This window comes from Lepisosteus oculatus, chromosome 2 (genome assembly GCF_040954835.1).
Source record: "Lepisosteus oculatus isolate fLepOcu1 chromosome 2, fLepOcu1.hap2, whole genome shotgun sequence".
In the NCBI taxonomy this organism is placed as follows: Eukaryota; Metazoa; Chordata; class Actinopteri; order Semionotiformes; family Lepisosteidae; genus Lepisosteus; species Lepisosteus oculatus.
Window position 1 is genome coordinate 32925363 of NC_090697.1, and position 27996 is coordinate 32953358.

General features: G+C 37.9%; 1 protein-coding gene across 2 annotated transcripts; it reads right to left on the reverse strand.

Moving 5' to 3' along the window:
* Window positions 1–888: 888 nt before the first annotated feature.
* gopc (golgi-associated PDZ and coiled-coil motif containing) lies at window positions 889–27495 on the reverse strand. Of its 2 annotated transcripts, XM_006626287.3 has the most exons (9): window positions 26979–27495; window positions 13842–14006; window positions 13020–13043; window positions 8914–9089; window positions 7602–7767; window positions 6845–6940; window positions 6061–6225; window positions 4826–5000; window positions 889–3831 (listed from the first exon to the last, which is right to left on the reverse strand). In XM_006626287.3, the coding sequence occupies exons 1-9, from the start codon at window positions 27249–27251 to the stop codon at window positions 3713–3715; spliced, it is 1359 nt and encodes a 452-aa protein (XP_006626350.1). In that variant the 5' UTR covers window positions 27252–27495; the 3' UTR covers window positions 889–3712. The 2 variants fall into 2 exon arrangements, with proteins under 2 accessions (XP_006626350.1, XP_015212001.1); XM_015356515.2 differs by lacking the exon at window positions 13020–13043 and having other exon boundaries at window positions 26979–27493.
* Between the last annotated feature and the right edge of the window lie 501 nt (window positions 27496–27996).

Here is a 27996-nt window from a genome sequence, read left to right on the forward strand (position 1 = left end):
GCCACAACCAGGGACCATTCCTAATTACTGCCCTCCAGAAACTGCAAGATCACACAGCTTTATACTACTATTGTTTCTCACAGAGACCCGGAATGCACGTTATTTTGAGTAGACACACAGCAACCGTGGAAAGCAAATCAGAAAACTCTGCCATAAAGATGCATAAAGCACTGGGTTTTGACTTCAGCAATGCATGTGGAAAATTATTTACTGTAACAGTCAAAACAAAATAAAAATAAGAAACCCAATGCACGCCTGTCTGTGGATAACAAAAGCACTGTAACTACTATGTAAAACAGTTCCACTATGTTCCGGTAATTCAAAACAGACTACTGTATACGTTGTGTCTGTAATGGGTCATTCTGCGTTTTTCAATAATCTAATGGGGAGATCCGGCGTGTGAGCTCAGTTTCTGTAAATGCCCTTCCACTGTTCTATCCCGGTGGTGGAGTGGGAGGACGCTCTACAGGCTCTATTTAAAGCTGTTCTCAGAGCACCATGCCTAAAGGGCGATGCAGATAATTGTGGCCCTAGAGTGAACAAATGATAACAATGACAAGACCGAGAAAGAGAGTCATTAGCTGTACCTTTCAAAATGACCGTTTGGCATTGTTTAAAACATTTACAGCACTTGATATTATACAATTTTTTAAAAACATTACCACCAGCACTGTGAGAGCTATTAAGTGATGGAACCATAGTAGCAATGCTGTTTTCTTCCTTTTCCACTAATGCCAGTGTAGCCCTTATTGAAAGAACACTCACAGTGAAAAGTCCATTTCCTTTACCCTAATTAGCACATCAAAGACACATCAACAATGACTGCTACGGCCTTATGGTATGGAAAAGTTGATGGAAGTTTAAAGAAACTGGACTGACTACTTGATCTCCATCTGAGCAAGATAAATTTCCATTTATTCAAATATTAGACATGTTACACATGTACCACTGAAGTGTAATTAAGACATATGATACATTAAAACTGGTCTTCTTGGGGTCTGGAACAAAATGCTATTTTATTATATGGAAAAAAAAATCCAGCCATGGATTAAAAAAAAACATTCTGCAAAAATAAGCATGCTTAAATCAGATTTTGTTCCATAAAGTAACACTGGATAAATATGAATACACAAATGCAATCATTAACTGCAATGGCAATGGCCATCACAAGCACAAAGGGAAATATGGCAAGCCTTGAATGATCAAGGTGGGTTGATTTTATAGCATTAAATGCAAAGCAAAAGGTTTTCACCACAGGAAAAAATACATGGAAAGCCATTACAAAAAGTCAGATATAGAAGAGACATAAGACTAAGGGACAACTGCAAAAGCCTCCCTCATTTAAATGAACACACTGTACTATTTTTCACTTTTATTCAACAAAACTAAAAGAACCCGGTATGTAGAAGGGAAAGAGACTGCAATACTGCAGAGATCAACAACAAAAAACGTTCTAAACCCACAGAAATACAGTAATCAGTAGCAAATTAAAAAAAGTTATACACACCAGATTTGAAGCAAACAGGCAGAAAGTGTTTTGTGTATATCTACCGTATAATGTTACATCACATTACTTCCTCAGTGTTGGTGTAAAGACAATAAATCATCTGTTTATTGCTGCTAAGTAAAATGCCTGTGTTTGATTGTAACTTAGAAGAGTTACAGGTCGTGTGCTGCATTTTGGCTTTTAACGCTCATTATATGTTAAAGCTTTCAAAGTGAAATGCTTGTCTTCCTTCCTGCCTGTCTCCTTGGTACAGACTTTCACCTTGTGACCCTGCAACTGAAATCCAGTGTGACCAGTGCAAGCCCTGGATATTGGTCATCTTTGGTTAGAGGCCAGAAATAAAAAACAAAAACTTCCCCAGTAGGCAGTAGGCTGCAGGAGAAACAGAATACACTGGAAGAAAAAGGCCTCAATTTATCTTTTAAAGAAGACTGAAAACACCAATGGCAAAGGAATAACATACCTGTATTCAAAATGAAAGGTGGCGGAAGCACAGTTAGGACATTTCATTACATCCACACAAAAATATAGCAGTAATGGTAAAAAAAATAGAATGCTTTAAAAAAGCCTTTCAAAGGTATAATAATGATGCAAAATTGACAGTCATAAATACATTGCACTTTTTCACATTATTATGATACAGCAATGCAAATAATTACAATGTGCTTCCTTACTCTTACATTATTTCCATCCAAGTACTGTACAAGGTATTCAACACAATACTGCACATTTCCATGTCACCTCTTTTAGCTCAGAGGACAGGTGAAGGTTTCCAAAAGAATTCCACATCAAAGTATACTGCAACAGACATGTAATACATATCCAGGTAAGACTGCTGGGAGACAGGAGAAAAAAAACTGATGGTTCACACACCTTCCTTTTATTTACAATATATGTTCAAAATTCTTGTATGAATAGAATAAAAATGTTATGACACAACTAAATTAAAGACATGAGTAGCAACACTACGTATTACAAATACTTCAGAATTAAAAAAAAAATACCTGCCATCTTTAGCAACCTTGAAGGCATGCAAAATGTAAAACTACTGTTAGAAAATATTCAAAGCAGTCAATTTAGTAGGTGTAGTGTATGTAAAGTCCACTGTGCAATACTTTTGTCAGACTGTTGTGTGCCTTTTTCCACTTCTTTTATTCCATGGATAGTCGGTACATGACCACTGTTCTCTATTTTTCTGTTCTCCTGTCCAGCTACACCAAGTCTAAGGCACCTCAATAGGAGACTGATTACTGCCTCATTCATTTGTAACAGGATCAATAGTGGGACATGCATTTTTGTGCTAGGGAGTTTTATTTCATATATTATTTATATTTATAGTATTTATTTTAATATATAAAGCCTGGGTTTTAAATTGATGGATCAAGGTGTATAAAGAGAAAAAATACTTATTTTTCAAGTACATCTACAAATAATCCCTATAACAGTTAATTTACATTGAAACCCTGAAAATGCCTGATGAGCAGGGACAGATAGCTATTCTGTTTTATTACACTATGAAATGGCACGGAACTGTTTCACACCTTTATCAGATGTAAAGTTCAACATTAGAAAAGTGGAGTAAAGACAAGCAAACCTGATTCACCAAGTATTTGGTCATTAAACAAATGGGCATATGAATAAATAAGACATTCACTGACCCAACACCATGTTAAAATGTAGCTGCATTGCAGAGGTCTGTTAACCAATACTTTGCAGTAACTTGCAGTGAAGGAATAGAAATTTAATTTAACCTTCAGAAGAGCTCAGTAAATCTCCTTTACAAGCCAGGAATAAAGAGTTAAATAGTAGTTTAGCCCATGACGCAGTCCCCACTAGCTCAGTAACAGCTTACAGATGCTCCAGACAATAAAAAGTAATATCACTCTAGGCCAACCCCATACCCCTCCCCTTTAACCCATCAATTAATCTCCTGCATCATTTGCGGGACCTGCATCTGAACACTCCAGTAATATGGCAACTTCTCTTTTCTCTGTGGCTTATTACTGCTCAAACAGGAATGGTAACATGCTTTTAGTATTGTTTAGAATGTATTGCAACAGTAACCAGTGCAACGCCATTCTCCTTCTTTTATTCTCATGCATCTTCCCATTGTCTCCAACGCAGTCCATTCTCTTAAAATACAAAACTCTCATTATTTAACACATATACAAAGTCTTTCATCCCCTGTCTTCTTTCACCGGCAGCCTATGAAGAACTGTCAGCAGACTCGGCAGTCTTGGGTCCAGTTTCCTCTGACGCGGTTTCATTTGATATCCCTAGGTCTCCATTCTCCACACCTTCACTCACAGATTTCTTCTCCAGGGCTTCAAACGATAAAGGACATATTAGACAGAAATAAGGCTTGCAACTAAATTGAAGGATTACTTGCCTACCAGAGATAAACATGCTTGAAAATAAGTTTTGCTTGTGTTTCCCCAATTTGCTTCAATCAATAAGCTACTGGCAGCCATATAAGCAAGATCAGCTGAACAGCTTCCTCTCATTTGTAACCATTATGTTCTGTTATGCAGATCTGACACAATGTGCTCCTTTATCTCAGAAAAACTTAAAATGCCAGCTTTCTTCTTTCTGACTTTCCTGATGTCAAGAGACTTTTCAAGAATCTCTTGAGAGCAAAAGAAGCTTCACGAGAGTGATTCAGTTATTTGATTACACTTTGGCTGTGACATTATAAAATAAATCACAGCACATGTCTCATAATTTACAAAGATGTCATGCATGTAGTGGAAATGCCATGAGAAGCTTCTAAATTAAATCTCTGCCAAATTCATCAATGCCTTCTCAGTAGACAAAATAAGATTACATTCTCTGCTTTATACAGAGATGGTCCAATGATTAATTCTTTTTTTTTAAATTGTGTTCAATAATGAACAAAATTCACATTAATACATGTAATGCTACTGAAGATGAATGTATTGTTTTATACTGAAATGATAAGACAAGAAACATTACAATCTGAGCAGCAACGCAGCAAAAAATCTAACAACAGCCTTTTGCAAACTGAGTTTATGATCTGTGAAAATGTAAATAAAAAACCTCCATGTTACTGTTCCCTTAAATCCCTTCAAATCGGTTCCCAAATGCGGAATATAAGTGAGTGCACTACAATACACTGCAAGGAAAACAGATTTCTGCCAAAGGGTTATATATAACATTATTTCTCCTTTTCAGACTTATACTCCATTGAAATTTAATGAAAATGCGTAGTTCTTCCCCAAGCGTCTTTATTTAGCATGTCATTTCAGCCTTTTGCCTACCCCTACATGTGCTCTAACCTCTATGGCCTCCCTAGTTTACCTTGCAATGACCCAGTATCCCCAGAGCTGCTGCTGCGTTTTGCTGCGGAGGTCTCCTCCAGCTCGTCAAGGTACAACCGGTAGCGATGCCCGCTGTCGTCCTCATATTCCACGTTCTCATCGTCCGAGTCCACCTCCGGAGCCACGTAGACAACCTCGAACTCAATCTCGCCTCTCTGGAAAGACAGTTTAAACAATTGTCGATTGAAAATCTCCTTTCAGGGTTATGGTGTTCAATTGTTTAAGATGTAACTGTTTGAAAAACTTTTAGTGTCGTTCATCGTTCTCATTCGTGTTTTTAACGTTTCCAATCACGGGTCCTGTCACCTTGACTGTCTGATTTGATGTTCGGTGTTAAACTGTCGATCCCACATTCTTGTGGGAATCGTGTCATAGCCAGCAGCACTTACAGCTTAAGGTGGGGGTAAGGCAGGTCTAGAGGGTTTCCCTTCCACCCAAAACAACTCCTCGGCCACACACTTGTGCGCTTGTCAATTCAACACTGAATTGATATCTACTGTACTCTAGTTGTCTTTTTGATTTAAAACAGCTATACAGTCCGATAACAATCTACAGCTCTGTAAATGATACTATTAGAAAAGACCTTTAAATACCTCAGCTGTACTCACTATATTTTATGTCCATCTTCTCTTAATGCATGAACAAAACGTAAGTTGTATATTTTCACTACATGGGCTGCACACTGGCGCAGTGGTTCAGTTCAGCGGCCCTGGGTTCAGTTCCTGGGGTGCTACCTGCATGGAGTTTGTATGTTCTTCCCCGTGTTTGTGTCGGTTTCCTCGCACAGGCCAAAAACATACCGGTAGGTTAATTGGCTTGTAGTGAAATTAGCCCTGGTGGGAATGTGTGAGTGTTTGTGTCTGTGTGTGTCCTACAGTGAAGAGGCCTCTTGTCCAGGATGTACCCTGCCTTGCGCCCACTGCTTGTCGGGATAGGCTACGGCTCCCCCGGGAAAAAGCATTGGATGAAGCGGCAGCTAGGAAATGGAAGGATGTTTGTAATAGCTAGAATCCAGGAACCATGCACCTGTATCCTGTCTTTCAATTTCCAAGACGGAACCGTGGCCACGTGATACACCAAGCAGGTTCACATTAAGATGTGGGGAAAAATCTTGTTGAAATTATTACACAAAATCCATTTAAAAATGCACCTCTGTGGTTACTCAGTTTCCTAGGCATTTGTCTTTTGAGTTCTTTTACAGAAGGCTTTTCCTACCTGCTGGGACAAAATAGTAACAGCTTCTTTGTGCTTGGCGTCTCTCAGGTTGATGCCATTAACTGCCAGGATGGCGTCGCCCACATGCAGGCCTCCACACCGCTCTGCAGGCTGCGTAGGGTGGATCTCGGATATCAAGATGGGCACTCCATGTTCCTTACCTCCCTGATTATACAGAAATGCAATATTGAAATAAAGAGCACAACCAGGATTTAATAAGAGTGCAAGAAAGGTTCCAAAAGAGAGGTGGCTGTTCAGTCTGTTAGATTTACAGTACTCAGCAGCTAACTGACCTGAGGATCTCACCCAGCCTTTTCTGGATTAAAAAATGAGAGCATCAAACATTTGCTTTGTTAAAGCAGCAATTAAGCCACGGATAACATTTAAAAAGTTTCAAAGCCAAAGTTATTGCCCAAATGTTTCAACCAGCTCACTTTTGTAGGTTTATTTATTTTATTCACGTTTCATGTAAAACGGTAAATTCCAGAGAGACTACAACATTAGTACACTAAGATTTTTCTAAAAAATACTTAGCAGGCCAAGATATGTGAATAATAAGATTTATATTTTATATTATGGAACTCACATGTGCAATGTTTGTGGACTTCATGTATTTATCATATCACAGATGGTACTATAAACCATAGCAGAGGTTGCTGTTTGACCTCAGAAATGTATTTAAGCAACTACTTTTGCCCCGTCGCTATTAACTGAATCATTCTGGGTCAGCACTTGAATAGGACTGACACAGCAACATTAAAACCTGATCAACCTGTGAACTCACAGTGATTGAAATGCCAAGTCCTTCATGATCTTCTTTAGACAGCAAAACCTTTCGTATGGGTCCCACACCTTGAGTCTTCTTTAATGTTTCTGTGTCCTGGTTGTGACATAAATGTTTTTTTTTATTAATTTGATACTACTTCAATTAAGCTTCAATAGTTAAAAAAATATAATGACTTAAAAGTTTCAGCCATCTTGACAGTGAATGCCATTTTTATATTAACTATATCATCTACCTTAAAAGGATACCAGTTTATGCAAAAGGTATGAGCAAACACCTCATTGATTAAGGTATTCAGGTATTAACCTATTCACAGAAGGAAAGACAATGGGAAAATAAATGTCTAATGTTCAAAGAGCAGTGTCTGTGAAATCATCATTATACATTTGACACAATTTTGACTTATGTTTTCTTAATACTACTTCTACTACTACTAAATTGTACGTGCTCAATCTTAACGGGAAAACAAGTTAATACAATGAGACAAGGAAATTGTATCAGACTAAACATTTGTGAAAAGGTTCTTAAGATCTCAGAAAAAAAGAAAGTCACAGCAAAATATACTTAAGTGTATACGTATATAACCATAATGCCTCCAAACTACATAAGGCTGTTGTGATTAGCAGAAGCGTAAGACTAAACATTGTAATAACAATTACTGAGGGCAGGAGTGAGGTAAACGTGCAATTCACTGAAAGGATGTCCCCTGCCTTTAATTAAACTACAAAAGCGTAATTACCTACTGTTTGGTACTTACATGTCCAGTGGGAGAAGGCAAGGGCTTCTTTGGATCATTGCGTCCCCGACAAGCCCTGATGACAGTCTTGTGCCGGTGAAGATGGATTTCCGCCTCCAGCTGATTCCACAGTTTGTCATGAGCAGGGCCCTTCATATCTCGCCCCAGCAGCTGGATCTGCTGCACCCTGACCAGGCGACAAAAACACACAGAATTACTCTGAGGCCCTAAACTGCACGTCTCACCTTGTAAACATTTTGTGCCTCATTCTCGATCACTATAGTCAAATCATACTTTCATAAACACTTTATAATATATATACTTTATGCCCTACTTACAGGGCAAATTGCTAGTTTCTCTACAGATAAAATCTAGAAGTATTGCTCCAGTTAAACTATAGTAAAAGTCCTCTCTGATAAGCATTATTTATATGCCTGACTGCTCTCACTTTAAAGATAATCATCAATGCCATGTGTTAATGAGTCCCTGCTTTTACCAAACTGAGGCAATATGTCCTATTTGAAGCATGTCTGAAAGGGCTCTCTATCATATCACCCAAACTGACAGTGAAACACGAACAAGGGGGGAAACTATATGGAAGAGAATTTAATATCAAGAAAGGTGGACTTCTGTTCCTGAAGAGTCGTGTGGGTATGAAACAAGCTACCCAGCCATGTTGTTGAAGCCCTTATCCTGGCTTCTTTTAAGAAACAGCTGTATGAAATCATTAGATCAATTAAGAACTAAATACGACACGGTCTAGATGGACCAAATGGATTCCTCTCACATTTAACCTTTCTTACATTCTTAAGAATTATCTGTTTAACAGCAAAAAAGAAGTCATGGGTCAAAGAAAAAAAGGGTGTCTTTAAGGTCACCAGAGGGCAGCAGTGTTACAAGGTTAAAAGGAGAGTTGTGACATTAATCTTTAGTTTTAAGGCCCTTGCTCATCATTCAAAACTTCATAAAATATTACATGTAAGAAACATAATACATGAACGCTGAAATTACTATTACAAAATGGTTACTAAACTTGGTATCAGATTTGACATGTTCAACACAATTTTCACATTTATGTTTCTCAATTTCTTTAAATTTTGTTGCCTCTGTTAGTTCTTTCAGAGAAGAAGAGAAACTAAAGCCCAGGACAGTTTCACAGTTTGAAACAGAAAATCTGTCATGATGCATAAAAAAACCTTCAGACAAACCAATAAGTCATTAAGACCTCAAGACGAAGCAGCTTAATAAACTGATGAAATGGGAAACGAAAGAGACAATGAAAAGCAGTGAGGATCCAGGACGTTTTGATGAGCTGTAAATCCATGCCCTTTACCTTCCAGCCAGCTCTTTATCCAGGTACTTAGCAGCTAATCGTGCTCCGTAGACTTCTGCCTGCAGGACGGCGATGTGTCTCCGCAGAGCTTCATTCTCCTTCTTCTGCAGCCTCACCTCCGCCTCCAACTTCGCCTCCTTCACCTTTTCCTTCTTGTTTGCCTCCAGCTCCTTCTCCTACACAACACAAAACAAGGGACTGAAAACTGAACACGGCTGTCAGCCCTGCAAACTTCTCCAGCACTGAAAACCCTACACTATAGTGGAGTACTGTGTAAGGATGTCAGAAAAACTCAAAATCAATCATTGTTCATTATGTTCTCCAGTAGTGAGTTAATTCACAAAAATAAAACAGAATATTTCATTTTGCCTAAATTCTGTATAAAATACAGTAACCGAAATATTTAGGGCACATTAACAATCCAGTGATATTTAAGTGTTGTAATATTGTAATTTTGTAACAATATTGTAATATTAATATTGTGAAAGTGTAAAGAGATGTTGAATTTTAACAGATTTCTAGGAGTCATCCATCTTAAGTGAAAATACTAATGACAACCTTACAGGACAGAATACTACAAGAATCCTTAATTCCAACACCATAGTGATATAAACAAGCCCCGTGAGACTTGCAATAAGGTCTTGTTTGCAAAAAAAAAATGGGATGCTGTCCAAAATGCTATGCAATCAAAAACCGCCCTGTCTGCAGTATGTTGTTGACTGTACAGTCCAAATGACTCACAAAAGCAGAGCCACATCTCCTGCAGGCAGCTCGTGACCCACAGAGAGGACAAAAACATTTCAGCACTCTGCTGATACCGACACAAAGAAAGCAGCAGACATCCTGGTGATCCTTCATCCAAACAATGTCTCCAGAAATCTGCATGTTATGGAAAGCTTGCCAGATAGAAACATGCTGTATTTTACTCAGCTGCCGTATTTTCTCACACAATAATTGTACCAATTCCCACACACAAGCTGCTCCACAGTCTTCTTCTCATTTCTGTTGGTTTCCTCCAGGTGAATAATGCAATGCAGTACTGGTGAGTAATACAGCAACAGAATTAAGGCTAACAATACCGTGCCGGTCATGTTGAAATCAGAGGTTCTTTCCTTGACTGGTCACTTAGGCTTGTCTTTTGGACGAAAATCCTCTTGTAAATAACATATTCCCATTTCTGGTTTTGAGGGCTTATTTAAACTCCCGACTGCGAGGCTAGTGTCCTCTGGGTCTGGATAGTGCTGCTCACAGTCCCCATGTTCTTAAGACAACTTATGTTATTAGAGTCTTATTTTCCTCTGACATGACATAACGTAATAATTTACATCAATAAGAATGCACGTTGTGACATTTTGTGACTTTAAGCTTAAAGTCTTTCAATGGATTTGGGTTGCAGTACAAGATTTCTGTTTCTGTAAAATCTTCAAGAAAGGTCTCATTTAAAAAAATAAAAATCTTTTGTTTGGTTAGGGTTTCAGGTTTCAAGATAATTTGCGTATAAGAAATAAAACTTTTTAGGTAATACAAACATGGCAAGATCACCAGTGACCAGCAAAGCACAACTGTCCTTCAACATCCCCAAGGGTAATGATAAGAGGTCTGTAACCTGGAACTGACAGCTATCACAAAAGAATACCAACTGATATGTTTTTATTCAGGCATAGTAATAAAGATTAACATGTTTAGGGTTTCCTGTCTGAAAGCTTGCAGTGCTCCAAGTCCCCAAAAGTGAGGGAGAAATAATTTACTAAGGCCTCATTCTTGATCTGTCCTATAGAAAAACGAATAAGAAAAAATACTTCTGCGGTTCAGTTGCCTCTCTGGACATTTGCAAGGTCAATAAGATGTAATTCAGACATAATGAGCACATCATCATAAAAAAGAAAACAGAATGTCTCTGTCATGACACACATGCTAAGTGGAATACGAGCTCTCTGAATGTGTGCTTTGAACAGCACTTGACTATCCGGTTCTACATAAACCTGCATGTTGTAAGATGGCTCTCACCAGCTCAAGACAAAATCCTAACATACTATTTTCACGTTTGTGCTTTTTTATGCTTCCAGATCGCTGACTGACGGTTTTTAATCTTTAGACATGTAATCATCCATACATTTCAGCTTAATCTACATAGTTTAACAATGGCAGATCTCTGCAGTAAATTGATAGGAGGTGAACGTTCTTGACCTGCTTCACTTTTCCAGCAGGTAGGATCCCCATTGTAGACGTTCTGTTTTTAGCTGCAATGTGGCACTGTTACAAGCGCAATTGACTTTACACCTAACCTCACACTGCCCCCTGGTCTTGGGGTGTTAAGGACTCGGGGAATCTAGAAATGTCATCAAGCCATAATTTAGCTCTAAAAGGAGAAATTCCAGAAGAAGAGAGATCAAAATTCCAAACCACTTGTATGACCAGTTATTTTCAGCATGCATGTCAGGTTTGAACATTTATGTGGAGAAGTTCTGTATCTTAGCATTCAGATCTACAAACATGGCAGGTGTGCTATGCTATTTGTGTAAAATTCTAATATTACTCATGTCAATGAGTATATCCTTGAAAAAGATAAATGAAGTAATGAAATATCTTAAAATCCCATGAGAGATTATTTAGAATGCATTTCTAAAGAATTGTCACTATTGATTATAAAGTACTCATTGCTCTTGAAAATGCATCTTTCAGTTGAAATCAGGTAATATTGTAAACAGGAACAGAAAACAAACAAGCCAAAGTTTTTTACACTTATTATTCATATCTAATTATTTTCAGGAATAAAACCTATTAAAAACAATTGAATGAGATGGTTTGAAAGTGATGGCCTTCACAGGTTTAACCAGCGACAATCTCTGTGTACTTGCAGAACAGGCTATTTTTTCTCAATTTAAAGAGGGTAGATGATGGGCTCAAACAGCTGTCAAAATGAATACTTGAACAATACAGTATCATGCTTATATTACTGTAACCTCACAGTATATGTACATGTATCTCTTATTCGCTATAATGGACAGATTGTATAGTATATTTTATACACTAATCATAGCAATAATTAAGTTCCTACTCAACTCGTACAGCACAGCATGTTCATAAATCTCATTTAATAATTGTCAATCATCTTATGTGCTCTGGACAAGTTTTATATTCTGTCTTTAGAAAATAATACACATAAACTATGTTTTAAAAATATTTTTACAGGAAAAAGACTTCCAAACTTCAGAAGCTCTTCAGGAAGGCAATTTAAAACGTATTACAATCTTATAAAGGTACTCAGACCTAATTCCTTCACACAACTAAAAGATATTCCAATAGTTTACGCTAGTGTTTTAATAGAGATACTGGAATTCTGCTGCTGTGCCAACAAAACATACATCTGTTTCATTCCACACCAACTCAACCAACACATCTGCCTATCTGAGATTCCCAATCTCTGACTTGCTAGAACAATTTACTTGGATTTCTTGTCCTGCTGAGCAATGGAAGCCTTGTTGTTTTTTAAACCTTTCTTTGAGTTGCAATCTGGCACAGAAACCTAAATAGAACAGATCACCTTGACCAGAAATTCCAACAAGAGCTCATCTTATAAGGTCACTTTTGGGAAGTTGTGAGGACAAGTTCTACTGTAAGTGGCAGGTTTAATTTAACCAATAGACACAGATTTGCTGTAAAAGCCTCCCATAGTCACACCTCCCATAGTCCACACTGATCAAGTCCCTCTGAAATTGTATGAGCACTGTTTTTACCAGGTTTATGCTAGAAAAAAAATCCATGATGTGAGGGACTGATTAACTTATACATTACTCTAAGATAATATATGTGGATGAGACCCACAGGAAGTGTCACATTAAATGCTGGTATTTGTGGATTCTGGATATTTGGCAGATATTTTTGAAGCTGCATTCGTCATGCATTCAATCAATTGCTTACCGTCACACTGGAGAGGTTAAAGTACCACCAGCAAATCCAATCTAATGCCATAATTTTTTTTATTCTAGATTGAATCTAAGACAATGAAAAAGTAAAAGAAGCACCATTTCAGTTAGGACTATGCAGTGACTGGAATGACCCAGCTATGATTACAGAAACAAAAATAGCTGTCACACTTCACTTACCATGTCCTCCACTGAAGGGACAGACTTAAGGCAGAAAAGAAAAAGAGTTTTAAAGTTAGAAAGCAGACAAAGTAATGCAAGCCCAGAAAGCAAAATTAAAAGGTTTCCATTTTTTTAATTATTTTTGTACCGATGTCTACAGGTTAACCAAACTATAATTATCAGAGTCCGATTTTCAAGAAAGCCTTTGTAAAGATAAACCTTCAACACTCAAAATGATTAAGTGAACAATCTCATACACAATGCTTATATTACTGTAATTTTATATGTACATATATCTTTAGATATTAGATTGTACACTATACTTTAGACACTAGTGGTAATAATCAAGCCTCAATCAACTATTACAGCAAAGGACCTTCATAAATTATTTTAATAATGGCCAATCATCTTCAGATTTAATTGCATGTAAGCAATTTTTTCCACTAGTGCCTGTATCAGATTCCTACAGTATATCTCTGACAGAGAGCGAAATCCTGTGCAACTACACTTTGTTCTGCTTTGCAGTTTTCAATTTAAACAGATTTTGTCATCTTTCTTGCAGCTTGAGAGTCACTGTAATAATAAACATTTCATTTCTAAACTATTTTTAGTCACAATGGCTTTGAGTGGAAAATGTAAAAGAAGGTGATCAGGTTAAGACATGTGAGAAGGCATAAGTATGCTGGAGTATTATTAATTTATGTAACGTGCATTAGTGAAATTATAACACAGCAGCATTTATACATAGACGGGTGTATAAAATGTTCAGCTTCATCCAAAAGTAGTATGTTTTGTAACCACTGACATCAGGAGCGAATAAAGAGCCATGCTCATACCCACCAGTTTGGCTTTGATGGAGCCTGAATCCACATTCTGTCCTGTCTTGGAATGTAGTTGGAGCTGGATAGCGTGCAGCTGCAGCAGTTGGTCATGGACTTCCTTTTCAATCACTGCCTTCTCGGCTTGCACGTCAGTCAGTTCTGATTTCAGATCCACCAGCTGCGCCTGAGACACACAAGAAAGTGGAATGGCAATTCAGAAAAGACCAAGGACCACACACTGATGGCCGCACTGCGTGAATGAACATTTTCCAATTCATGCCATTTTGGAAGCATGTCTGTGTGCAACATACAGCGCACCAAGCAAAGAGCCATACAGCAATACAACACAGTCAGATAGAGAGTCCAAATAGCATGGATATCAGGTTTTTTCCAAAAGAATGAGCAAAGGTGTTGAGTACTGAACAGTCTGCAAATTGGAATAAAATGACCAGCGTGCTCAAGAAGCTCTGTGAAGTTGCCCCCTCTATTTAAAAGCACAAACAATGAAACCCACTGCATTCATTTCTGATCTGTTTGTGCCACTGTAAGTAGTGCAATGTCACTCAGCCTCCACTACAACAGCAGAGGAGAACTGAACCAGTCATTTGTGTTATGTTTGTGCCAGTTTGTGCTATAAAAAGTAACCTTAAGGCTGCTTTTTTTCCCCAAGATACATAGTAGCGTTCTCTTTTTTGGAGGGTGTGCCATCACTTAATCCCTCTACAATGGAGCAGGAGGACCAAACCAGCCTTATTTGGTTTTGGTACATTTGTGCTGCTTTAGCTTCTAACGAACAATGCTTTCTTTCTTCCGAGTGTGATGTCAATCAATCTACCCAGCCACTACCAAAAGATAAGAGCACTAGGAAACACTCCTGCACAGGAAGCCTAAAGTGAACTGTCCTGGACTGTGCAGGGGATCATATGCTAGGTGAAGGGCATATTCTGTCATCTTTAGAAGCCCATGGTATGCTTTGTCAAGTAATGTGTAGCCAGTTTTTGGACGCATTTTAGTAGTGACTTCAGTGCCATTTCACAGAAAATGCAGAAGCTAATTTTTTGTTATCTACGAGAGTCTCAGTCACTCACTCCATAACTGAGCCACAGCGTAATAAGAGGCATCAAACAAAATATTGGTTTCTGAAAAAAAAAAGTTATATACACTAAAAATATAACAGTAGAAAACCAGTTCTACTGGTGCGATTCTGCAAAGCTTAAGGAGGGAAGGATTACTCTAGTGCGTGCAGAACTGATTTCTTTATTAAATCAATCGTAGCCATATATCATTTCCAACCAATGGAATGCAGACGGCACTGTAACAGGCTTTGCCTTCCTACTCAGTTTTCAGTTTAACATTAATGATTTTAAATTGTGAAACACACTATAGTATTTAATCATTTGAAGTGAGCCTTGCCAAAGACACAGAACTTGAACATTTAAATAATGTATTTAGAAAATACATTTCAATTTTAAAGGCATTTCTGCTGATAACTTTAAGTTTTACTGTATAGTTCAGAATAATATCGAAGTGTCTTCGTAACTGGGTTTTAAAGTATTCTTCAATACGATTTTTAAGAAAATAATTACACCCACAGAAACTGGTCATTACACTTGGAGTTTTGATGGCTGTGTAAGTCTGTTATGACAGTTATTTGTTGAAAAGGACTGTACTTAAGGGTACATTTGAAATGGTAAACTCAAATTTGCACCTATGCAAATAGGTTTTAGTGATATAAAATTCTCCTGGGAAGTCAGCTCTGCTGTGTTAAGTCATCCTTTAGACTCTGTGCACTAATATTTCTTAATCACTGCTTGCAAAACCTCACACTGACTCCCTCGATGGATTTTCCCCCCCAGAATTAAAGAATCCACTACATATTGAATTAACCATTTATTGCCTGACAGATACCTGCAATAATTCTGGTCCTAGTGTGCTGAAAATCCAGTACACTGCGGTAAGGAGTGCTGTGGTACCTCATTTACCTGCAATTTACTTGAAAAACCAAAGGAGAACCCGTAAGTGCTGGTTTGTATAGAGACATTATACTGTACAGGATGTATATTTTTTCTGTCTTATTTTACTCTATACCTTCCCAAGCTGCAGAACTGGTGACAATACTGAATTCCTGAACCAGAGGTGTGAAAGGTTTAGATCTTAGATGGTTAAGAAGGGTTTGATTTTATATCCCACTTCTACCTATGTATTATTCTCCTTTTTTGACCTTTTACCCGGTTAATACAAGTGACAGCGTCTTTGTTTGCCACACAAATCTTTTTATTTCATTCTCACAATGATGCACCGTTTTGTTAACTGAACTGAAAAGTTCTTTGATTGGAACCCTGCAAGTGTTTTTCCTCCTGGGAAGTTGAAGACCACAATATGCATTCATACATTGCCAATTAAAGGGCAACTGCTATACATGTATATGTAAGAAATGAAAAAAGATCAAATTAACCCTGTTATTGGGTCAGTCATGTGGTTCAATTATGTAGCCGAGAGCTTAGCTGGATAAAAAACCTGCCAGGATCAGGGTCCCCAGGAACAGGGTTAAAACCTAAACAAACCTACAGAAATTCTTCATTTTATTTTAGCCCTTGCTCTGCATGGTGTATAAAACCGCATCATGGCTCCTGTGATTCTCATTTACATCCTTGTAATATTTACTGCTCTTTTCTGGCTAAAATCAAGTCAAATAATGTTTTTTAAAATATTATTTTGCCATAAATGTTATATTTCTCTGTATGGTTCTTTCAAGTTCTTGACTTGCTTCAAAGACAATAAACATTTTCCAATATTAAGGATGCTGTACAACTGTTATATAAGGCTGGGTGAATTTTTCTTATTCTTATTGCAGTCTTTAACGAATCTTCACATTAAAATAAGCTCGTTTCCTTGCTTTGAAGAACTGACATCTTTCTGAGCTCAGAAAGGTATCCAGATACAAAGGAAAAACATCATGGTAACCAAGGGCAAAGCACTTTGATGGTTTAAAATTGAACAGATTCCTGGACTGCAGCAGGAGCCACATTTTCTGAAGCAATGCCTGTAACAGCATGGCATGTGCTGAGTCACAAAGCCACATACCTGGAACAATTCCCTCTCCTCAGCAAACAAACACCGCTCTGAGCAGGACTAACAGCTGAATAGGTACTTACGGCAGTTGTGATTTTCATCAATATTAATTTTGAACTGGAAAGACTGTGAATCCCTATAAATAAATCCTCAAAATCAGCCGACCCCTATCAATCATTATGCAGAAAGCCAAATCATAAAGTTTACAGTGCCCCTTCAGTGCATCTGTTGGCCTTTTTTGAGTAACTGAATAATGATTAATGGTAATGCAAAAGGAAATTAAATGACAGCTACTTTGTATTGTGTATGGTACATGCACTGTTCAACCGTGTATAGGTTGACTTCATTGTTGAAATGCTGTGATGAAGGTCAGAAGATGAAAATATTAGCTATTTTAGTAATAAAGTGAGATATGAGTGAATCACAAAGTATAGATTTGGCTGTTAACAGCTTGCATTAGATCACAAATGAGGAAAATTCATTTTTAAACAAGACATTGACCTAATGTACTAAAAAGCCTGTGCTTTATTTAAGAACCACATTAAGTATGCTTAACTTGAGGTTAACACATAAAAAATCATTAGTATACTCAGTTGTTATAAAAACATAATAAGAGGCAATGAAAAGAACAATCAAAAAGCTGTGAGACTTATTCTGAGCTACCCTGCAAAAGCTAAAGGGATACTAATAAAGTATAGTAATGGACATGAACCCAAACCATTGAATCATATAGTGTCTGTTTACAGTGGTTCCTGCTTTAAAGTATGCATCTTTTCACTGGAAAACAAGAGTGGTTCTCAAATTGCCCTTGTTAGCATGTCGGCTAAACAATCACAAACTGTTTTGTGAGCAAAAATAGATTGTAAAATAATAAGAAAATAATGAAAAGCTATGGTATCTTCTTTTATCTTGTTTCCTCTGTAGTGCCCTATTTATTGATCTTTTTTTAAATTCCTCTACTGAAAAAACTTCATATTTTGTAGAATGAGAGCCCAGTAAAACCGCAAGCCATTACTAGGTGTTGTCTCACTGCCAAACAGAAGCAAGTTAACAGTGAAAAGAGCAGCAGCTCAACACTATTTCCTCTAAACAGGTGTGTCAGCTGAGAGGGCTGAACTTGCATAAGGAGAAAAGCAGGAGTCAAAGTAAGACCTTTAGTGCACCTATTGTACAAAACCGGTAGGACAGAGATCTTCTGTACATGGTTTTATTTAGAAAAAGTGTGAATATCTGTTCACTACATCTGGTATGACTGCTGTGTAATCATAGCTAATGTCAGGGATATTAACAAGTTTCAACACAAAGAAACACACATGAGTAGTTTTGTACTCTGCTAGAAATTGCATTAATAGACAATAGAAACAAGGCTGATCATAAATAAATAAAAAACAACTAAGGTCCCGTTAGTGTTTTATCTGTTTTTATCATTGCCTCTCTTGTATTGTATTGGTATTGCCTCACTTGAGAGGTTTTGCTAAAACTAATGATGCCTACAGTAATGCACAATAACAAGCTCATTTAACCTCTAGCCAATAAAATGACTATCTAAGAAGAAAAGTATTGGGCTAATTATTTAAAACAATAGGTTTGTGACAGTACCAGATAGATGCCCTAGCTGCCCCCTGGGGCTGACTGAAACTGGGCTGTCTAAGGCATCAGTGGAACACTGCACTGCACAGTAAGGTTCATGTAAGGTTAAGCTAGAAAGAACATGAGGAATCAGCTGCACTGTTGCATGTATGTTAACTCTTTTAATAAAAGCTATAGAAATGGGAAGAAATTGGCACCAGGTACACTCACCAGTGTAATCAAAGATCAAAACAACGGAACCCCAAACAAAGACCCTATTTCCATTTTTATGATTTCCATCTCTTCAAAATGTGTTCCTTATCAGTCTGGCCTAATACAAGTTTTAAGACAGCAAAATCTAATGCTACAGAGACCCTAAAAATTACAGATTCAAGAGAGGAGGAATTGTGGTTTATCATTTCATTTACAAGGTACACATTTTATATGTGTATTTCTGTTTCAGGCTTTTTACAAATTTCAAGTCATGGTGCTTGTTATTGTCAATGAAAGGTCCATAAAACACATCATAAAGATTCATCATAAAGATGAGGAAGCAAAGGTGTGGTGTGGTCTTTAATCTTATCCCTTACTGTATCACCACACCAGAATTGTACTTTTCTGATCAGTAGCTATTCCTAATGTGGTCAATGGCTTGTAGCCCAACTTCACTAATAATGGAAGATTCTAAAACTAGTTAATAGTTAATGAAAATGACTTTTTACCAAAAAAAAAGGCTTATTATTGAATTTTAAGGTGTAAAGGTGTAAAGACAAACCCACACCAAAACAATTAATATACAATTTTAGTTTTCAGAAAGAAAACAAAACTAAACATAAAAACACATTGTTTCATCTTCTGATAAAAGTAGTAGTTGGTAGTTGGAGAAGTTTCATGAAACCACTCCAGATTAGTATTTTATTATTTTTGGTGAAATCAGATGGAGAGTTCTAATAAGTATCGGAATATTCCCATTAAATTAAAATAGTTTCAATTCAGGTATAAGCATTAAAACACATTATCAACTTCTAACGGAAAATCTGATAAGAGCAAGATGCTCTTGTGTAGCAAATTCTTCTGGGAAATGGCTGCATCCGTATCAGTTCTGCTGTGTATCGTCACGCCAATCCCCTCTCTCTTCACTTTGGGCAGTGGATTACCCCACTGAAAGGATGCAGTCCCAGAGCTGGATTTTAATTTAAATATGTTTTTTTTTAAGAAATATAAAGATGATACAGACCACCGCACTCACTAAAGGACACAGCATAACCCATGTAAACATGCTTTCCTGCCCCTTCCCTTTCTGTTTCCATGGTGATGTCAGTTTAGACAAGTAACTGTATTTCTATTTGTCATCACTGGAGACCGGAGAGGAAAAATAAAAGACTATGGAATACAAAATACAATAAAGGAATCTGAGAAATTAGCACACGGAGGCCCGTTCACATACACAAGGAGAACAAACACAATAGCAATGCTAGGTACGTATCCGACTGTCTTTGCTTTTCTAAGAAATTGAATTAATAAAAGTGAACAGCACAGTGACATTAAGCCACAGTTGCAACATTTATTGTATCACACAAACTACAACATTAGAACATAACAGCTGGAAATGAACGTTGAGACACAGGCATCGTGCCGTACAGACCGCGGGACACGATACGTCACATGAACCAGATTCAAACACGAGACTGTGGTTCTCAAGCCAACACTACCCTTCACTCCACCATCAACAAACGACACGTCACTACTTTACTGAAAATGTTCTTTGCCTAATCATTTTTATAAATCCACCCCGCAGGTTAGATGAATTAAGTGACGGGCCAAAGGTTCTCCACCTTAACTCTAGGCCAGATTTTCCCCTGGCCTTTTTCGGTCATAGCCTCCGATGAATTCTGTGAATTGGCTGCATCACTCTGCTCTCCTCCCCACTGACAGCTGATGTGTACTGGTGCACTATGGCTGCTACTGCATCATCCAGGTAGAGCTGCACATTGGTGGTGGTGGTGGAGGGCAGTCCCCGTTATCTGTAAAGTGCTTTAAATGGAGTGTCTAGAAAATCGCTATATCGAGTACAAGGAGTTATTATTAGCGTACCCAGTTGCAGTCTAATAGTGCACAGTAGATCTGTTGACCTAATTCCATTTTTGATATTTTACTATTTCTAACAGTTGTAGACTGATTTTATATTTAATTTGTTGGTCCTCTCTGTGCAGGAGTATTTCAAAATGGGTCCCTGAGTCAGAAAGGGTTGAAAAGTTCTGCTACAATATATGAAAAAAAATGTATGATTGGGCTTTTCTACTGAAAACTTCTTGTTTCAGTTCTCATTTTTAGTGGAACCTAATAACCCTAAACAGTGATAAATACTGCTTATTTTCGTAGTTTCTGATTGGTCATTTTGAAATGAACACATTAGTGGGCAAAATCACTGCTCTTTGAGTATTTTCATACAGGAATGACCTGCAATGGTTAAGTGAAAGTATGTTATTCTACTATCGGATTCCCTCAGTCTTCTCTGTTCAAGACTAAAAAGGTTAACTTAGGTTAACTTAGTCAGTCAGTTTAGGAGATTCCAGTGAGCCCAGGAATGTGGGCTGTCTAGTCACTGACTGTTTCCAGATCAGCAGTATCGTTTTTTGTACTGTGGAAACCAAAATCATACACAATACTCTTAGGATATTTTAGTCTGCTTTCCTAAAGTTGTAAACCTTTGCTTTGTATTCTACATTTAATGATTCTAAGGATACTGCCATGTATACAACATGATTATAGCTCCCTAGTGGTCCCTCGATCTGTTTACCTCACTCTGTCTTGATTTTTCAATAACACCACATCAATACAGGCATTCTCAATCATAAGTATTGTGACAAACAGAGGAAGGAAGCAATCTCCTATTCCTACCATTTCATTTTAAGTCACTGCTATTCCTGACAGTATATCTCAGTTTATTTTAGGAAAATTAAAATCCGCCATAGGTTAACATTAAAGAAAAAAACTCTGATATTGTAAATTATGAAATCAATGCTTCCATAAGAAACACTTTTTGATGTTACATACGCATTCTGTGATCATCAATTGGAAAACCTGCATCATGTGTTCATTTAAACATGCAGCATAATAAATCTGGCAACGCGTTATGACATACAACATGGGCAAACTTAAGAATATGGAGAAATAACAAAGCACTAGTGATTAAACTGCATACCTTTAGTCTCACAGAAGCTACTTTTGCTCTTAACTGACTGAGGTGGAATGTGACCACAAATGAACTAAACAAGAGATTCTGACTTTTAAAATACAAGCTGACTTCTTTGTTTACCCTCATTGTACTTTCTGAAGTGTGGAAAGCTCAGCCCTCTTGCTGCTGTGAATTCTGGCACTGCCGGTCAGACCAACCACAGTAATACTGTGACGTCAACAGCACAGAAAAGCAGCAGCTGTCATATCAGCATGAACCATTATGTCATTATGTCTATAAGCAAGGAGAGTGTTTGACACACCCACCCTCATACAGTACTGTCGAAGCCTTTCAACAACAACAAAAAAAAAACAATCCAATAATAAACTTGCATCTGGAACAATACTAAACACTAGTTACACTTCTTTTTCTAAAAAAGCAAAAGATTTCTGGAACTTAAGTGATACTGATAATCAAGAATGTCCAGATAAAAGGTTAGTCTGAACTGATGTAGACTGTCAGCACTGCAGTCATACTCAGCAATAGTAAGGACGAGCACAGTTAAGGGATTAAGAGCAACACTTTAGACTTTAATACTTCTATCTGTAATTGCAGGCTCCAAAAACTACATAGGGGATTCAACACATAATAAATAGCATTATAGTCTGGGCTGAAACATGTCAGTCACAATATTTTATAGGGAACAAGTAATAGGTTTATTCCATGCGGAAAAGAGAAGAAAGAAAACAATGTTTCGGCTGTGGAGCCTTCCTCGGGTGTCCACCTTGTAGCGGCGAGGCTTAATAATAAGGCAGAATTAAGTGTTTCTGAGCTTTCCCAAATTAGGCCTCATTTCTCTGTTCATCTCTGTGGTGCAGCCACAGAGAAACCATTCATGCAAGGTGATTTAAGGTCCAAGGACAGCTCCCAAAGGGGGATGCACTTAGCTAAGCCTGGCTATCATGATCAATGGTCATCCATTGGTGCCTATCTGTCTAGGGAGTGCGAGTTGGACATCTGGATTGCATTCCTAAGTGTCAGGACTAAGTGACTCATATCTCACCTTGATCAACCAATCAGGGACTGGTAGGGCCGAGTAACCCACGTGGGACTCTGATGCCCATGGAACTTTCAGCCAATCAATGAGCTGAAGTTCCTCCAGGTAAAAAACAGGCAACACAGAGAGCCTGGGAGATTCAACAAGATTCAGATTCAGAAGGGATTCTGGAGAGGATTCTGTGGACTGTTCTAAAGGGAATTCAAAGGAGAATTCCAGGGCAGGACGGCCCAGGAGCAGAAGGCTCCCAAGGGCAGGACATTCTCGCAGCGCGCCTCCTGACCATCCTGAGACTCAGCCCGGACAACCACGGAACGGCCAGTGTGTCCGAGTGCCAGAACTTTCCTTTGTTCTAAGAGTCTAGAGTGGAGGTTGCCAGAGAGTAACCAGCAGCAGGCCTCGTGAACAGGTCGGAACTGTGGACAGCTGAATCACTATTCAGAACTAGCTCTTCATCAGGAACGAACCGGTCCTCTTCCTGACTTGCTGGGACCCACAGTCATCTTTTCTCCTGTGCACAAACTTTGCTAGTTAAAGCCAACAATGAGCATCAGCAGCGCACCGTCGCAAGCCGCACAGCACAGCCTGGCACCGAGCCAGAGAGCGCGGATTGGACAGCAACGGCCTGCAACTGTTTCTTTGTGCCCGCAGGAGATCTGAATCCCCAAAGATTGGATGAGTATTCAACTTCAATGCATTATAGCTCGAGAATTCAATTGTTATCCAAACCAGTTGATATCAATTTAATTCCTAAGAGTTATGTACTTGTTTGAGTATCTAATGTAGAAGTTGTAACCAAGTTCACTTTACGAAACGGTCTTAATGAATGATATACTGAACGTATGTCCTCTTTATGTGTAACTCTTTGTAACTGATTGAATATATATCTTTTGTATTCTGATAACCCTCTCGATAAGATCTGTTAGGTTTATATGCATATTCTATGTATTAATAAATGTATCCTCGTGTATTAGTACCTGTGTGTGCGCGTTGTTTGAGTTATGTCGCATGGTTGGATTCTAAAGCCACCAAAAGAATCAACTTTGTGATTTACTGCTACAATTAAAAATTGTCTCAGTAAATGCCCAAACCCTACAGAACTGGTGCCTTCAGAGAGCCACTATGATTACATATTTGGCGTCCCTGAACCGGCATAATCTACAACCTGAACTACAATATTTTATTCCTTAATTTCTTTCATGGTAAAATTCAATTCAGACTTTAAATTCTATAAAAAATATATTTTTACTCAGATGAAGTAATGGGCTTGGCTAAGATTACATCACCTTAAGAAGATATGAAGGTAACGATGCAGTAACACCTTTGAGTACATGTTGCTTTTTTTAACCTGCCTTTCTTGTGGCTACGGACTGTAGTACAGCTAGCAGAACCTACTTGGCCACAAGACCAGTCTGGGTACAGACAGAGTGTACTGAGTCACCATCAACAGGTAAATAATGCAGTTTCAGAGATGTGGTTGACTTCAAATTATTCTTGGTCACGGTATACTTAGCTGCTTACATTCTGGCTGTCTTTGGAGACTAAGGTGCTGTTATTAGAAACCAATAGTTAGCACCCTCACTGATCTGTCTGCATAGATGGCCTCATTTTTGACCTTTCAGAAAACTACTATGTTCAGTGAGTTTGAGGAATGCCGGGACTGTATAATGTAGCTTTGAACTCCATAACCTCCAGGTGCTGCTATCAATATCTAGGTGTCTAAAATATCATGCAGAGGAACAGTGCTCCTGGAAAGGCTCTGGACATACTAAGTGGCAGTAAGCATTTCTGTCTGCTTGTGAATTTTTTTTGTTTCTCTAGGGATCAACTAAAATGTTTTGCTTAGTAGTATCTGTGCTTGTGACTGGAAGGTTGCCAGTTCAAATCCCGCAGCCGGCAGAGGAATCCTACTCTGTTGGGCCCCTGAGCAAGGCCCTTAACCCCAACTGCTCCAGGGGCGCCGTACAATGGCAGACTCTGTGCTCTGACCCCAAGCTTCTCTTCCTGTCTGTGTCCTGTGTCTCATGGAGAAAAGCTGGGGTATGCGAAAAGATTAAGTCCTAATGCAATATATTGTACAGGGCTAATAAAGAAACATTATTATTATTATTATTATTATTATTATTATTATTATTATTATACACTGCCCAGTAGCGTGACATGTCTTTAACCAGAGCTTATTTTCTTCCTGGGCTGCGGCAGTCATTTACAGAAAAATCTGATATGAAAAAATACTGCTTCTGATAAAGACGAAGTGCCCTGCAAAAGCATATTCTCCCTTACAGTTATGTCTCATTTTGTTGAATTACAAATGATGCATACACATTTTTTAAAGTGAGTATTTTCAATCAAAACTTGAGTGCTTAAACTAGATACTTTTATCGGTCCAAAATGTTAAATGACAGAAAACCTGCAAAGAAGAATCAAAACCTAGCGTAGACGTATTTGGTGGAACCACCCTTAGCACTGTTTCCATCTCTTAGTAGGGAGGAACCACTTTGCAAGGCACTGTACAGTATGTGATGATCTTCATTATTTCTACTTAAAAGATTTTTAAGAAGGTGAAATCCCCAGTCGCTCTACAGTTCATTAAAATATATTCTCAACTGAAATTGTAACTTCATATAACTCCATTTTAAGGTTTTATTTTTAGGAAATTCAGTTGATGAAGTATGCCAAACATGGGTACTGACTATTTCTTCTCTTTAACTTTTCCGTACAAAACAACCTTACTGTCAACAGTGAAGTTATTGCCTCTCCTACTACAGCATATTATTGATGGCTTATTAAACCCCCCAAAACAATTCAGTATCACATTTATGCATCTCTAAAGGCACAAATAATAAAACATTTTTACATTATGTACCTTACAAATTATACCTTCTTGAACTTTAGTTTCATTCTAACTGTGCATATATATATTCCTTCATACAGTACACACCACAAAACGTTGACTGACTTCTGTAATGTATATAATGTAGCCAGTTTACTCAAAGATCAGGCCTTACAAACCATTCACATTCTAGCCTGGGTACTATCCATTCTTTTAAGTATAAAATGAGACACACCAGTTAAACCAATGGTAGAAGAGCTTGCTTTTATAAGACCATTTGGTGATGGATTAGAAAACCACTAGCACAGCACACAGTACAGTTAAAAGACAAGTGTTACATGACAGAAAATTGAATTGCCACTCACTACAAAAGGGAATTAACAAGTGTGAAGAAGATCCTGCATTTTACATTTAACATAAATGTTACTTTTTTCCAGACACAAGAAAATGCTTGATAGGGCACAAATTATTTAAAATCTTTAACTCAATATTTTGTGAGTTTTAAGAATTACAATGATGATACCTTAAATAAGATTTATAAAGAAATTGATTTCTACTTGTTTGCTCTAAAGCTTCTTTGTCATCTACAAAAGAGTTGTCTTGTGCCTTCTGTTGCACACTAGCAGAACTGGATGATTTCTTCTCAGAAACCACCAGCCTGTAAACCTTACCATATAACTGAAGTACAGCACAGTACAATTACAACTCATGTTTACTGAGTTTTACTCCACAGGACTGAGGTAACCCCTAAAATCAAAATCCAACAAAACACATCAAGGAAGTGGATATTGTATGTCTATTTCACAATTTCAAATGTGGTCCTTCACGTGACCTTATAAAGTAAAAAGCCAATGTGTTATACAAATCAGAAAACAAAAACAAACATACTAAAAAATGTTATGAGGTTTTGCCAAACGCCAGGTAAAAATGTTATTAACTCTATTCTTATTGTCTTAGCCAACAGTAAGTACTTGAGATAAAGAGAAAGCAAAGACTAGTTTGGTTTAAAATAAAAGTATTTGAGGTTAAAATATATCTGATATACATCTTGCATAATTCTAACATCAGTAACTAAAGCTTCTGGTGACACCTCAAAGAAACGCTAAAGATACCAAAACACACAATGAACATAAGTTAATTCCTCTGAACAGCTAGGTATAAATTCCATGTTCAGTAAGACAAATTTGTGCTAAATCTTTAGCTAATGGTTTAAATTATCTTATCTTCTGACTGTGTTTTCAGAGCAATGTTTTTAGGCAAACACAACTGACATACAAGTACAGAAACGAACTTTAAAATAAAGCATACTTCTTGGGTTTCACGGCACTGCGAATGTGACTTAACTTGCAAAGCTACGCCATGTTCCCTAATCAATAAATCGCCGTACAGGTCTCGTCTGGCGTCTGGCGTCGGGCACTTTTAACATGCTCTGTGTCCGAGTGCTTACCTCCAGTTTGTGGTTTAACTGGAAGATGGTCTGAGCCTTGTGGCACAGCTGAGCGAAGCAGGAACTCAGAGTGGTCATTTTCTGACGGCCCTCATAGGTGATGTCAGCCTGATCGGGGTCGATCTCTCCGAGGAGCAGATCCACATCCACAAAAGCCTTGTCAAATTCCTTCTCCAGGACCTCCAACCATCGGAACATTGACATTCCCGAACCGGGACCACTGAGAGCCGAGCCCTGAGGGGCTGGTGAGACACCGCCGGCCGTCGCAGACATCACAGATACTGCAAGCGACGAATTACTACTTGTCAATTCTAGGCAGCACCTTTTCGATAATAAATTAATCACTTTTCTAGTTTATTTTTGTATCTATTTATTACAAATAAAATATTACTATCCTACACCACGCTCTGTCGTCTTAGCCAACCCTGTTTTCTACCGTACCGTCCGGCTTCTGCGGACCAGGAAATCCGAAGTGCGGATTGGTTGCGAGTCTGTGATTGACTATCATTGCCTGCCACACAGCTGGACCTGCGTCAAGAAAAAGCAAGAGAGTAAAGAGATAATCGATTTAGAGCGTCAAAACAGGATACGCAGACCTGAGGGAGTTCTACTTACAGATCTAACAACCGTGATTTACCCAGCCTCAAAACATATTGCCTCCATTTAATTTTACCTGGAGCTGTGCTGTGTTTGAAAAAAGCATTCTGAAAATCACGTTTTGGGAATCTGTCTAAACTCATTTCTTCACGTGTGATCAGCTGTTTTATCATGGAATTATACCCAAAATGTTTACTTCATGCCATATAAACAAAACCATTACACAATAAAATAATTATTTCTCCGATGGCTAATATTCTTCTTAAAAACGAAAAAGAAAATGATACTAATTAAATAATCTCACTCCCGATCTTACAGAAGTGGTCAAAACGTATATCTGCAAAAGTGTGATTAAAAGTTATGCGAGAATGCCTTGACATATCGGTGATTTTTTATTTTTTATATTTGATTCATTTATTAT

Excerpts from the sequence above, each read along its gene's own strand:
- gopc (XM_006626287.3), bottom strand. The coding sequence starts at position 27,251 with ATGTCTGCGACGGCCGGCGGTGTCTCACCAGCCCCTCAGGGCTCGGCT. Across the intron at positions 6,941-7,601 it reads TGCCTTCTCCCACTGGACAT|GACACAGAAACATTAAAGAA; the intron begins GTAAGTACCAAA and ends TGTCACAACCAG. Across the intron at positions 3,832-4,825 it reads GGATACTGGGTCATTGCAAG|CCCTGGAGAAGAAATCTGTG; the intron begins GTAAACTAGGGA and ends TATCGTTTGAAG.